A 13,816-nucleotide genomic window follows, 5' to 3' on the forward strand; every position below is an offset into this window, starting at 1 on the left:
GGGGGGGGGGGGGGGGGGGGGGTAAGTGAGGATATGAAAGAAAATGCTGTACACAATTATGCTTCTCCTTGATATATAATATATATTATGAATACATAAATGTATGGATTGTCTAAGAAAACAGGTATACACGTTAAGGGAACCATTTAAGCAATGGAATTTTTCAAGTTCGGAACTCATTTGAGGGTGGAGAGAAGGAAGAGAAACACAGTGAACAGGAAAACGAAAGTCGAAAGCCACCTGGTTTGAAGATGGCGTCTGTAATTTGAAAGAGAGCATCACAAACCAGCTTTAGCTTCTAAAACTTTTCTGTCTCTGCAGTTATAAAGATGATCAAAATCACTACACTGATCACAAATGAAGTAGTTAAAGCATGTAGGGGAAAAAACTTAGACGTACATGTACAGAACATTGCAGATACAAAACAGGGAAGAACATCGAACCAATAGCCAGAAAGCATTTGGCAGACGTGCGAGGATTAACACAGTTATGCATCGTGATCGGGAGGATCATCCTTCAAACCCTTAGAAAGCAGGTCATAGTTGATGGATGCAAGCTGGGAGAGATTCTGATTACAAGGAAACATAAACAAGGATGAATTGTAACAGAGGAAAATGTCATGTTTCCAAATTCATTCTTAATAAGAATCATATATTTTCTAAGAAACAAAGAAAAGGGGCACGACAGAGAGAGAGAACGTGAGAGAGGAGTGTAAAGAATGTTCCACAAATACTCGGTAAACAGGGTTAGGAATTACGACTCTTCATAATGGTATGATATTGTCCACTTTGAGAATAAGCTTTCGTGGCTTTGCTTTGGGCTTTCCCTAAAGGCTTCCTATACCAACGAAGATGTATTTCCTTGCTTATAAACCCATGATCAATTCCTAAATTAGTCAATATGCGACTCCCTCCCAACAATCCTCCCCTCGAACGAAGTACACTATAGAGTCTCCCTTTAATTGAGGCTCAACTCCTCTGGAGTCCTCGAACAAAGTACACCTTTTGTTCGACACTTGTGTCACTTTTGACTACACATTCGAGACTCACAACTACTTTGTTCGACAATTGAGAATTCTATTGACATGGCTAAGTTAAAGGCATGACATTGATTCCATGTTAGGAATTACAACTCTCCAGAGTGGTATGATATTGTCCACTTTGAGTATAAGCTCTCATGACTTTACTTTGGGCTTCCCCAAAAGACCTCGTACCAGTAAAGATGTATTTCCTTACTTACATATCTATGATCAATCCCTAAATTAGCCAATGTGGGACTCTCACCCAACGATCTAACAGTGTATAAGGTATTTGACAGAAATCTGGAAAACTAGGAATTCGTCATAAACTGCAGGACTAATAATTTTAAAGCGGATACCTTGAAAGAGAAATTACTGAATGAGTAATTGACAGAAGAACCAGGCTCAAAATCTGTAAGGCCCCCACATTCATCAACCTGTTCATGATATGCCAAGGAACATGAATAAAAATAAGCACAATTAGGATCGGTTTAAGGAGTTCTAAATGAACAAATGTAATTCAAATGATGCGAGTAAATTACCACTTCATCTTGACGATTGCTCACACTACTGTTACCACTTAAGCTATCAGCATCACTTGAATCCTCAAGTTCACTGGGTGGATAGCCATGATCATCTGAATGATTCCATGAGTAGCGACTTGTAAAGTAACTAGTATCAAGAGCACTTTCAGATGTTGGAACAAATGCAGCCTGAGAAAATTTGAAAATCGATCTATCAATTTACGGATCCATAAAACGAAGCTACAACCTACCTCCGAAGTTGTTTCTTCTCATTGATTAATGAAAAGGATAAAATGTTCAAGATACAACGACAAAAACGAGTGAAAAATACAAAAATGCAAAACTAAGAACAAAGAAATTGAAGAAAAGTCGATTAAGGCACCCCAAAATGTCGTTACAGGAATAAGAATCAAATAAATTAGAAAAAGAACACCATTGAGAAGCCTTAAACTTAGCAATACAATACCTTTTGTCGGGCAAGCGTGTCCCAGTTAATATCTTTAAAGAACATATGCTGCTTCACCTGAGTAATAAATTGGCTCCTATGGTGTAAGCATCAATGAAAGATCAAAGGGCACCAAGGAAACAAGTAAATAATCGTGTTATCACCTCATGTGCGCCTATAGCTCCAAGTCGCTGGTGAGGATCTTCAGTCAATAATCTGATAGAGAACGAATACATATTGCATAACCAACAACATATAATTAATAAAAATCCAAAACCTTGTAGCAATATGATAGGCCTCTAGTTACTAATATTATGAGCATAGGCAAACGAGGAAAGACGGAGTGTCAACGGGTATTAGACATGTGCTTGTGGAGACGTTTCAATCTTGTTAGCTCCATTACTTTTTCCAATTTTTCTCTTTTTTAGTTATGATTACTTTTGACCACGAATTCGAGAAATCTTTTTCTTTCTTTTGCAATCCTTTGTTTTCGGGTTGACGTGTGTGTACAATACAAAAAAATTTGTTGGTCTAAGTCCACCCCCTACTCGTTCCTCTAGGATATCTTCGATAATAAAAAAATGATGTGCGTGTAAAGGTAAGAAAATTTCAACATCTAAGTAGACAAATAAACCAAAAGAATATAATTGAAAATAATAAAAAAATGATTCTCCCACCGATCAATTAAATCTTGAGCATCGTGGCTCATCTCTTCAGGTATTTGAGGCCACGGGATCTTACGGTTGAGAATGTTATCAAATATAGTCTGTACAAAGAAATGAAGTTAAGAGTAAAATTAAACCATAAAATATCTTTAAAAATTACGGAATTCTAAATAACAAATCACATGAACACTACAAATAGAGATGTCCACGAGACAAGGTTGGAATGGAAAGAAGAAAAACAACCAAAACAAGAAAACTACAACACAAATAAAAAAAAGACATAAAACCTGAAAAGAAAAGGCAGCAGAGAAACTTAGAAAGAGAACACATGAAGAGACGAATTAAGACAAAAAGTTAGAAGGATGCTTGAAATTAAAATCCTCTCAATTCTTTCAATTCTAATAAAACAATGGACCGAATGGATGGCTAACACTATAATGAACCACAATAACAAGGATTTGGGAGCCAAAGGGGGCCAAGAGGCAAACATCCAATTACCCGCTTAGGATGGTCACCTAAGGGAATACGGATTGAAATGATAGGTCCCGTTCATGATTGCATGTGTTTGCATCTAACCCCAATAGTGGGGTCATTGTACGACTGACGACGACATCGCAAGCCTAGACCATGGCACATGCATAGAATAGTGGTATTTAATTTCTTAGACTTTAAGTTAGAATAGGGTGTTCTTACTTTAATGTTTATTTATTTTATTTAGTAATCATTATGTTGTTTTAAAGATGTTATCGAACAAGTAAGTCCATAGGCAGTGTTTTATGACGATGAAGTTTCAAATGATTATTTCTACATAAAATGATTGCGTTATGTATACAATAATGATTTTAAGTTAAGTAGAAATCTAGGGTCGTCACACAACCTATCCCCTTCTTTACAAATTTGAATATAGCAACTAAGCATAATCTGAGCCAGATCAAATCCTCTCTTGAAACTTTATTTTCATGCAGGGACTCGAAACTTCATTTTCAAATAATCAATTCCGAATAAAATAGGCCACGGAGTGAAGTAAAGGTAAAGAAAAAGGGGGGTAAATTGAGAAAGTTAATATGAAATAGATTAATAGCGATAAGTAGAAATCTAGGGTCACGAACTACCCTCTTCTTTGCAAATTTGAATATAACAACTAATCATAATCTGGGCCAGATCAAATCCTCTCTTGAAACTTTATTTTCATGCAAGGAACTCGAAACTTCATTTTCAAATAATCAATTCCGAATAAAATAGGCCACGGAGTGAAGTAAAGGTAAAGAAAAAAGGGGGGGAAAATGAGAAAGTTAATATGAAAGAGATTAATATAAACTAAATATATAAGAAGACCTAGTTGCAAACTAAAAAAAAGAGTGATCAGTAGAAGAATAACCCACCCCACATCTTGATGGCAACTGAAAGGATCCAACTGAAAAGAGGAAAACAGTAAAAAAAAACATTTTACGGCAAGAATCAAACCTGGGGATGCTCTGCATTAAAGGGTGGAATTCCAACAATTAGCTCAAATAAAATGATCCCGACAGACCACCAATCAGCTGTGGCACCTGCATAAAGAAGGGAGAATATTCAGAGTTGACAGTTTCAATAGAAGTAGAATAATTTGCAACTATAATCTAGATTCTAATTATCGAACTTCACGTCGTAGAAATATTAGCAACAACCTAGAGAAACCTTCACACACTTCAGGTTTTAACCGCACGTTCATGATGAGTTAGTTAACGAAAGATTAATAAAGAAAAAAGAAAAAGAAAAGCTTCAAGATAGCTAAAAGATTACAATACCACCTTAATGAAAAAAAAAAAGGTCTATACGAACCATGTCCAGTTCCCAATAGTATCTCTGGTGCCAAATAGTCTGGAGTGCCAACAGCAGAACGCTTCTTTCGTCTTTCTTGTTGATGCTCAGAAGCAGACATTGTAGGCTCATCATACCCATGAAGAGTGATACCGCTAACAACTGGTCCAGACAAATCATCAGTACTGTTGATAAGACCAACTTTGGAAAGCCCAAAATCTGTCAGCTACATGAAGCAAAATAACTTCTGTAAGTAACAAAGAAGTTTTTTGTTTTTTGTTTTTGTTTTTTTTTTTTAATGAGAAGCAAAAATTTCATTGATAGTAGTCAAATGTATGTTTTCTAAGAAGAAAATAATTTTTGATTGGCCGTTGAGAATATATGAAAAGTCCAAAACAAAATGAACAAGATTCTCAAAGGTAGACTAAAGAGAAAAGGCCTTAATCCCACGTAATGGCCTCCCAAATTGTTACAAATATTATAACCCGAATAACCAGCAAAGATAGAGGACAAAAGACACCATCACGATGGATTTGATTATAATACCAACGGGTTAAAGAAAATAGCAAGAAGAACAAATAAACGTCCTACTTGAAATTACCTTCCCAAAAAGAAAATAAGATACCCGCATTCTTGGGGCTTTATCCTTTGGAGTTGACATCAACATTTTAAATGGAAAACCATGTGGAAGGAAGATGATGAACCAGCCTAAGTAAGTTATTAGAGTAAACATATTCACAACCATTAGTTACCTTAATATGACCATCATGTGCTATTAATAAATTATCCGGCTTTAAGTCACGATGAACTACCCCGAGTGAATGCAAATACTCCAAAGCAAGAACCTGAAAAGTTAAAGAAACAAGTAAATATTAAGTTCGCAATACTGACAAGTGTTTTCACTTTCCAGACCTAATGAAAGATGAAAAGGAACATATACATACCACTTCTGCGATATATACACGAGCAACCTCTTCATCTAAGCAGCCTAAATTTCTCAACAAGGAGTAAAGATCTCCTCCATTCAAATACTCCATCACGAGATATAAATTTTCACGACAAGTAAAGGAGTAGAAGAAGCGAACCTGATACGATTTTAACTTTATTACTAAAATAAAACAAAAAAGAAAACAAGACATAACTTATATGACCAAATAGACAAGCTCACCACAAAAGGGTTGCGCACAGATATTAAAATATCACGTTCTGCCAGAATACTTTCAACAGCATTTTTTCGAATCATATCAGCTTTCTTCAAAACCTGGTGTTGCTCACATAAAAATTAATCAAGACATTCAAGTCCTATAATTTCAAAATATATACCTAATTTACAGAGGGAATAACAAATCATAAGCAAGATCTAGCTTGCAAGTAATGATAAAAATTAAGGTTAGATGACAAACAAACAATGTTCCACTAAGAAAGCTCATATAGTCATTATATTATGACATTTTCTAACCGCCGCTCCTCCAGCTTTTTTTCAACAGTAAAGGTTCTTAGATTGCATTCAAAATCATGACCAAAAAGATGGTCGCATCCCACATTGTCACAAGATTTTGATTTGGCCGTCAGTGATTACCTCACATTTGAAATAAATTCTGCCTACTATCAACCCTAAAAGCAATAAAAAATGAGACCACAAACCACGTTTGTTTTTGGGCCCCTATTGTTGAAAAGATCAAGAAGAGGATGTCATCATAGGGATCATCCTTTATTTCCAAGGGAGGTAGACTCACTCTTCTCTAAGCCACACTTGCTTATCTCCCAACTTATTATCTCTCTCTTTATAATATGTCGAGCAAAATTCTACAGGAAGTGATCTTGGCCTTCAAGCATTGAGAGAAAAAACTAATAATAATAAGCACTCGTTGCAAAATGGATATGGGGATACAATTTTGGAAAAGATAATATTTGGAGGAAGCTTATTAAAGATAAATAGATCATCTTGATATTTGGAATGGTTCTCCTTAAACTATGCCAAGAGGCCTCAGATGTCCATTATTAAGCACCAAAGCCTTGTTACAAGCAAAACTCACTATCATGTGGGAGATGGATCAACAACTCCTTTCCAAGACATCCCATGGTTATCTATGGCTCCATTGGCTTCACAATAACTACCCCCCCAATATAGGGAGTCGAATTGTAAACATGCCACTGTCAAGGAAGTGTGAAACCCAATAATAAGCTTTTGGAATCTAACGTTTGGTGGGAATTTGAAGGATAAAGAAGCCCTTGAATGAGTGGATCTTTCTTTTGCACTCTCCAATTGTTTTCTCACAAAGGGAAGACCTATGTATATGTTTAGCTAACCCAAATGGTATCTTCTCCACCAAATCTCTCTTAAACGATATGGGCAATTCAGTTGATCTATTGCATTATTTTTTGGCTAAAGCTATTTGGAGAGACCAATTTTCAATCTCTCATCGAGCCATCCCCAAAGACCTCCTCTAAAAACAGATGCCATACAAGGCCATTTCCCCTAGTTGGTGCTCTTTATGTAAATTATAAACAAAGTGAGCAAACACAGAACCACCCCTTAAGGAAAGCCAAAACTTCGCTGTGGATGAACATGCCTTGATCTTTTTCTTGAGTCCTTCGGAAGGAAAGAAATCAAAGTCTTTAGAGACAAGGAGAAACTTTTTGAAGCGTTCTTCAATCTTGTAATTTTCTATACAATATCTTGATGTAAATTGTCTAAGGTCTGTAATTCATATAGTTATGGTCCCTAATTAATCAACTAGAAATGCATTTTGTAATTCTCATTAATTATCTACCTTTTGTAACTTTCATACATCAATGAAATTATTTCTTATCAAAACAAAAATAATAATAAACCCATCACAAGCACAAGATAGACCACGAAAAAAGGGAGACCAAAAACAAGATACAATGTTGGAAACATTGTTCAAGTGTCAGTGTGAAAATTAACCTTTATTGCGAAAAGGTCCCCCGTTGTCCTCTTTTTAGCCAGGAAAACCCGGCCAAATGCCCCACGGCTGATAGGTTTTATAATCTCAAAGTCATCAATTGATGTACGGTCCTTTGAAGAATGGATGGGACTTGTTCTTAAGCTACGAACAACGTCATCATCTAGAGGAGTATCTTCATCAATAACAGTGCTCGCTATGTCAATCTTTTCATCACCCACCAGCTCACAAAGCTGCAAATACTTCTCCCTATGAAATCACCATTCATCAAAAGTCGAGATAAGTTTGTGGCAGTATACACATTTGAGAGAACACTCTAAAGAAATTTAGCATGAAGGGAGCCAATATAAAACGTTGACAATCGAATGCCAACACGTGGTGAAGTGCATATTACTTTAAAAATCAAATTTATCCTGCAAAGCTACACACCGTATTAACTTCTCAATGCGAGTGCCAAAAGTTTCAACTGTCAGTGCATTAAACTTCCTGCGGTTAATGACAACTCTCAAGTCTTCAAGGCACGTCAACAGATATTGCATCGAGCAATCATCACCCAGAGGAGCATTTGCTGAACAGCGTGCAATATCTGCAAGATCACTGATCTGCAAAGATAGACAGTCCTAGCTCATTAGTGGACAATAACTTATTCGTAAACCTTGAGCTAGTGACAACTATGCTCATCACAAAAACAGTATTTCCAGTTTTATAGGAAACTCAATGTTACACAGAGAAATTTTAATATGAAAGAACAACATCAAATTCTCCATAGCTTACGAAGGACTGAAAGATTACCACCATTCAAAACATGAAAGTATAATATGCTCATGCCAAAGAAACTTCACAAGCGTTGTCCCTCTTGGACTCTTTTGCCTAGCTGTTATGTGCTTTGTGGAAAAGCAGCAGATGATGTTCCTCGCTCATTGTTTCATTGTTCTTGAACTTTGGGTTTTATCAGCCTTTGTCTAATCATGAATCTGTGGATGTCTCTTCGCTTTTCTTTACTGGCCATGGTCCTCACCGACAGTTAGGGATATTGGTTTGTGGTCTCCTAACCCTTCTTGAGAATTTTTATGTTCTTTTTCTCCATTTTGTGTGACAACCCTCCCACGGTGTGTTTGTTCTCCTTGTTTGAAAGCTTTGAATTTTTTACGTGGTCAGATTTTTCGCTTTGCAGATTACCCACAGGAGGATTATCACCACGGATAGTATTTAGAGATCATCTTCCATTCTGTTGAGTCTACAGTGGGGTAGGGTGTGTAAAAAGGCCTTGGAATGATTGGATCATGTTTTGTTGGGCTATTAGTTTGCTTCAGCAATCTAGGACAGTGTCTGTGCACGACTGTTTGTGATGGAGAAGGTTTTGTCCCACCCCCCTTCATGATGGAGGGGCATTTCTTTGGCGGACTACTTTTTTCAAGATTTTATGGAATATTCAAAGTGAGAGAATTACTGACAAGGAAATTTCTTGGTAGGATGTTTGGGCCATGGCTAAGTTTAATGTTCCCTTTGGGCGTCTTTGGACTTCAGCATATATCCTATACCTATCATTCTTTTGAATTAGAGCTCATTTCTGCAATTTTTTTTCTAGGTTTTGTTTGTTTTTTCTGGCTCCTTTGGCTTGGGCTTCCTTTTTCTTTCTTTATATTGCCCTCTTGTATTCTTTCATTTATTCTCAATGAAAGTTGCTCTTTTCATAGAAAAGAACTTTTAGTTCTGACTTATAGGCTCATGTCCAACAAGATCTAGGACTATCTTGGGGATGCTTCAATCAAAAATAATATTCTCCAACTTTTCAGCGGACAAGATCTCAGGAAAAAGAGAGAGAGAGAGAGAGAGAGAGTTTTGTGGTTCAACACAATAAAAGCTTTGTTTTGGAGAATTTTGGTAGAAGGAACCAAGATTTTCCAAGAAATAAGTGTTTTTCTTGGAAGTAAAGAAGGAATTAAGTTTGCCCAAGCAGCTATTTATAGAGTTGCAAAGCTTTATTCTAATTTTTAAATAAAGTTTATTTTCACTGTTCCTTTTAGAGTTTTTACTCTGTATACTGTTGTAACTCTTCGTTCATAACATTTTTCTGCTGAGATACAGAGGGTTTTCCATTAAGATTGTTTCTTGTCATCAAAAATATAAGTTGGGAAAAATAATAAATTAACTTATTGCTAACTGGAGAAAATATCTACACTATGGTTTGTTTCCTTTACTATATTTTGGCTCTTCAAATATCTCAAACAAGCAAAAAAAAAAAAAAAGTATATTTTGTGATTATAAAATGTCCAAAAGGAATGAATATTGACATAATGGATACCTGTGTAAGATCATCGTGTTCATAGTAAGCACCTTTCCCTGCCAAAAACAAGTCAAACGGACTGGTTCTTGGTGTTAATAAAGGAGATCTAGGAGTCATGCTACCAGCAGATGATGTTGTCATACCCTGATCAGACTTTGGACCAAAACGAGTTTTACAAGACATGGAAGGTAAACCTTTCAAGTCATCCATGAAAACAGAATTTTCAGTTTCATGGAAGCAATCGAGCATGTCTTCTGAGCCCCTGCGGGACCAATCACTATGTTTCGGGGAAATATCAGATTCTTCAGTCATACTAGAATTTGAAACTTTTGCAACATCTGGACTTCCTACATGTTGAGAATCTTTTTGCGAAAAGGACTCAATCATCTTCTCTAGAGTTTCAGCAATTCTGAGTAGACGTTCATTAACACTTATACCCTTCTGATCACATCGATCAGCAACTGCACAAATTCTTGAATGGTCTTCCACATTTGCAGTAGGAATCTCTTCTTCGCAAATGCGACAAATGATTGAACTCTCCTCAGATACAGATGGTTGATCACCCCAACCCCAAGAAGGTTTATGTTGGTGCTTGGTAGGCTGGTCATGAGAATCTCTTGGCAGAGGAAGCTCATTTGCAGCAGCAAAAACAGTTTCAGAAACATCAGTCCTGATTTTTGGCACATTCAAAGATTTAAAACTCTTATTATCACCTTTATCCTTCAAAGTAGGTTCTTTCACACTTTTGGCTGCCGGAGAAGGCAATTTTTTCCAAGAAGCCATCCGATCTCTGCCAGTAGGAGATTCCAACTTCTTTGAAGTATCATCAGAAGATGCAGAGACATTATTCCTAGGCAGCATGTCGTGTTCTCTGCTCCAGTTCAAGCCATGCTGCTCCTGGCTGTAAGATTTCCTGGATGAAGCTGCCTTAGAAGCCTTGGCTGCATTAGAATTTTTCATTTCCCTTCCCATAGCTGGAGGAATACGTTTATCGGCAGAATGCAGATTTCGTGATTGACGAAGCTGAAAAACATTCTCATCTTCTGCTAACCCACTTTCTTTATGGAACTGTAGTAGCCTGGTACATCTAGTGAGAATGAACAGCATTCGAGTATGAAGTTGTTTCAGCATGCCTGGAGGAAGTTCTTGGCGTCTATCATCCAATTCCTGAACAATGCCTTCACACTGAAGCCAAAATTCACCAGGAGATGACATGGCACAGCTTCGAGCTAAAACCAACAAGTCTTCAATGGTCTCTTGCCACTCTGGATGAGTATCAACATTTTTTTCAAGAATTCCAACCAGATCAGCAGCAAAAATGGCCAAATCAGAATTTACTTCTTCCTTTGCCTTGTCAAATTTTCCTCGTATCATAACTAAGATCTCCTGCAAAAAAATGTGATTACAAACACATAAGCTTCAGAAAGCATAATTTACAACAGAGCTAGAAAATGTAATACACAAAGAAAAGAAAGCACCTCCAAATTATTTAAACGACGTGACTTCCAGAGTGGGAAAGGTCGTACACCTTTTGAATTTAGTTCATGGGAAAAACTTTTGATATCCGCAGGATACTTCCTTCGAGGAGCACTTGTGACTCGAAGTATAGCTTGAAAGCGTGGAGATTCAGACTCTTTTGGATTTTCACAATCATAAGAAGACTGGAAAAACGAGTATCAATAGCAATCTCACAACATAAACACATTGATGATTTCTTATACATAAGAAAAAGAAGATTCATAAAAAATTAAAATAAAAAAGGACAGAGGGATATGGAAAAGGTAAGATATATGAAAGTCAAAGAATAAAAGATAATCAATCTTGCAATTAGAAGGAAAGATGAAACTGAAAGTGGCAATAAAAAGAATATTTTAACATTACCTCTGGCGTACAGAAATCTATGTTTCTTGATCCTTCTGAAAATGCCCATGATGATTCATTGCGTCCTGTAATGTTAGTCACAATGTTAGACACATGTCAAATGAATTATAATAACTATCTAGTTATGCTAATATAATTACCTCTGAAATGATACAGCAGCCATTAGCCAAATACAACAATACAAGATTAAGTGTTAAAAAATGATATAGCAGCCGTCATACAAATATGACAATACAAGATTAAGTGTTTGAGGTACCCATGAAAGGGCAAGTAAATAAAAAGGAACAACAGGCTCAAACTACATGAATCATAAAGAGTATCTCATACTTCGTTAACTTTCCTTATCACCCCCTGTGGTGATCCGATGGCCCCTTTGGGTTGTAATAAGAAAGGATTGCCATTTTCCTACTTGATTTCCCCCTAGGGTAAACCATCAAGCTTGTACTTTTTGAAAGCTAATGGTTAGCTTATACCTAAGCTGGAGAAATGGAGGACTCTTCAGCACTTTGAGGGAGATTAACTTTGGCTCAATTGATTTTATATCATTTGCCCATTTTCTACTCATCCCTTCTTCAAGCTCACATCAAAGTCACCAAATCTTAGTCTAGAGAGAAACTGATGAGGGACTTCATCTGGAATGGTGGCATTTACAGCTTGTGTTTCCACTCAATGAGCTGGAAGTAGTCCTCGAAGCCTACATATTTAGACACCTTGAGGTTTGTTCTTTCAAGTTGAGAAACGATGCTTTTCTGATGAAATGGTTATAGAGATTTACGCAAAAGGATAGCACTTTGTAGATAGGATTTATTGTTGGCATCTATGAGATTGAGATGTCAAGGTGGGTAATTAAACCCCCTAAAGGTACTAGCAAGGGTAAATCTAGTTTAAAATTGCTAAAGGCTGTGCCTCCTTTCTCTTTCAAGTTTAAGATGGAGAATGGTAGAAGAATTTGCTCATGGGAAGACCCTCAGGCTGATATTGTCCTTCTTTTTAAAGCTGTTTCTTAATGCATATTTGATCTCTTAAAAAAAGGGGGAGGTGCTTTTACCTCAAATTGTTGGGTTAAGTATCAATAGGCCGAGATTTGGAAGTGAGAAGAAGCTATTTGATAGAGAACTAGAGAGATGGGCTGATTCGGTAAGATTGGGTGAGGGTCATGATAAGGTCTTTTTGACAATCAATTCCGGTAGAAAGTTCTCCTCAGAGTCTACTTTTCTTAAGCTCTCCACCACACCATTGAAATTACAAGCTCCCTTAGTTAAATTGGTTTGGAGTTACAAATTTCCAGAAAAGGTGAAGTACCTTTTAAGATTGCTTGCTTACATTAGTCTCAATGTATACGAGAAGCTTCAAAGAAAATTTCCATTGGACTATTTCACCTTCAATGTGCTGCTTGTATTGAGAATGAGTCTTTGGACCACTCGGCCTAGCATTGTCCTTTTGCTAACAAAGATTGTGTTGAGGATGGTTGGAGTCACACATTGGCCAATTAAAGGGAAGATCATGGGAATATAGTGAGAGACACTATCTCCATTGGTATGAGGCCTCTTGGGGAAACCAAAAACAAAATCATGAGAGCTTATGCTCAAAATAGATAAAATATCATACCAATATGAAGATCTGTTATTCCTAATTGAGTATAAGAGTCATACCCTTATCCTAACTTAGCCATGTCAATAGAATCCTCAAGCATCGAACAAGAAGTTATGAGTCTCAAAGGTATAGTCATAGTGCAAGTGTCAAACAAAGGGTGTACTTTGTCGAGGGCTCCAAAGAAAGGTGTCGAGCCTCAATTAAGAGGAGGTTGTTCGAGAGCTCTAGAGAAGGAGACCACAAGGGAGACTTTATGGTGTACTTTGTTCGAAAGGAGGATTGTTGAGGATTGTTGGAGTCCCACATTGGCTAATCAATGGGAAGATCATGGGTATATAAGTGAGGGACAATATATCCAATGCATAAAGCCTTTTGAGGAAACCAAAAGTAAAGTCACGAGAACTTATGCTCAAAGTGGACAATATCACACCAATGTGGAGGTTCGTTGTTCATAACAGATTGGTCCTTCATTTTAAAGAAGAATGGTTTATTACCATGTCTACATGCAAAATGTGGATGATTGGTCGAAGGAAGCTCTTCAAGTAGGAGTGTCAAAGGAAGGTCAAGATCTTGTGGAATGTCAAAGCTAAAGCCCTTATATGGAAGAAAAGAAACCATGGAACTTTTGAAGATAAGTCACTTTTTACCCCCTTTTTCTTTTTTTTTTTTTTTTTTT

General features: G+C 36.8%; 1 protein-coding gene across 1 annotated transcript in view; it reads right to left on the bottom strand.

Moving 5' to 3' along the window:
* Positions 1–47: 47 nt before the first annotated feature.
* LOC111452222 (probable serine/threonine protein kinase IREH1) overlaps positions 48–13,816 on the bottom strand; it is an 18,427-nt gene continuing 4,658 nt past the window's right edge. The window contains exons 2-18 of the mRNA XM_023092823.1: positions 11,548–11,612; positions 11,145–11,327; positions 9,685–11,052; positions 7,809–7,981; positions 7,382–7,628; positions 5,621–5,713; positions 5,397–5,537; positions 5,205–5,297; positions 4,474–4,678; positions 4,117–4,202; positions 2,665–2,753; positions 2,152–2,203; positions 2,009–2,065; positions 1,561–1,731; positions 1,378–1,455; positions 400–568; positions 48–315 (exon numbers count right to left, since the gene is read on the bottom strand). Of these exons, the coding sequence (XP_022948591.1) occupies positions 488–568; positions 1,378–1,455; positions 1,561–1,731; positions 2,009–2,065; positions 2,152–2,203; positions 2,665–2,753; positions 4,117–4,202; positions 4,474–4,678; positions 5,205–5,297; positions 5,397–5,537; positions 5,621–5,713; positions 7,382–7,628; positions 7,809–7,981; positions 9,685–11,052; positions 11,145–11,327; positions 11,548–11,612 (3,182 nt within the window). The 3' untranslated portion in view covers positions 48–315; positions 400–487. The remainder of the gene's footprint in view (positions 316–399; positions 569–1,377; positions 1,456–1,560; positions 1,732–2,008; positions 2,066–2,151; positions 2,204–2,664; positions 2,754–4,116; positions 4,203–4,473; positions 4,679–5,204; positions 5,298–5,396; positions 5,538–5,620; positions 5,714–7,381; positions 7,629–7,808; positions 7,982–9,684; positions 11,053–11,144; positions 11,328–11,547; positions 11,613–13,816) is intronic.

Source organism: Cucurbita moschata, unplaced genomic scaffold (genome assembly GCF_002738365.1).
Source record: "Cucurbita moschata cultivar Rifu unplaced genomic scaffold, Cmos_1.0 Cmo_Scf00014, whole genome shotgun sequence".
Lineage (NCBI taxonomy): Eukaryota > Viridiplantae > Streptophyta > Magnoliopsida > Cucurbitales > Cucurbitaceae > Cucurbita > Cucurbita moschata.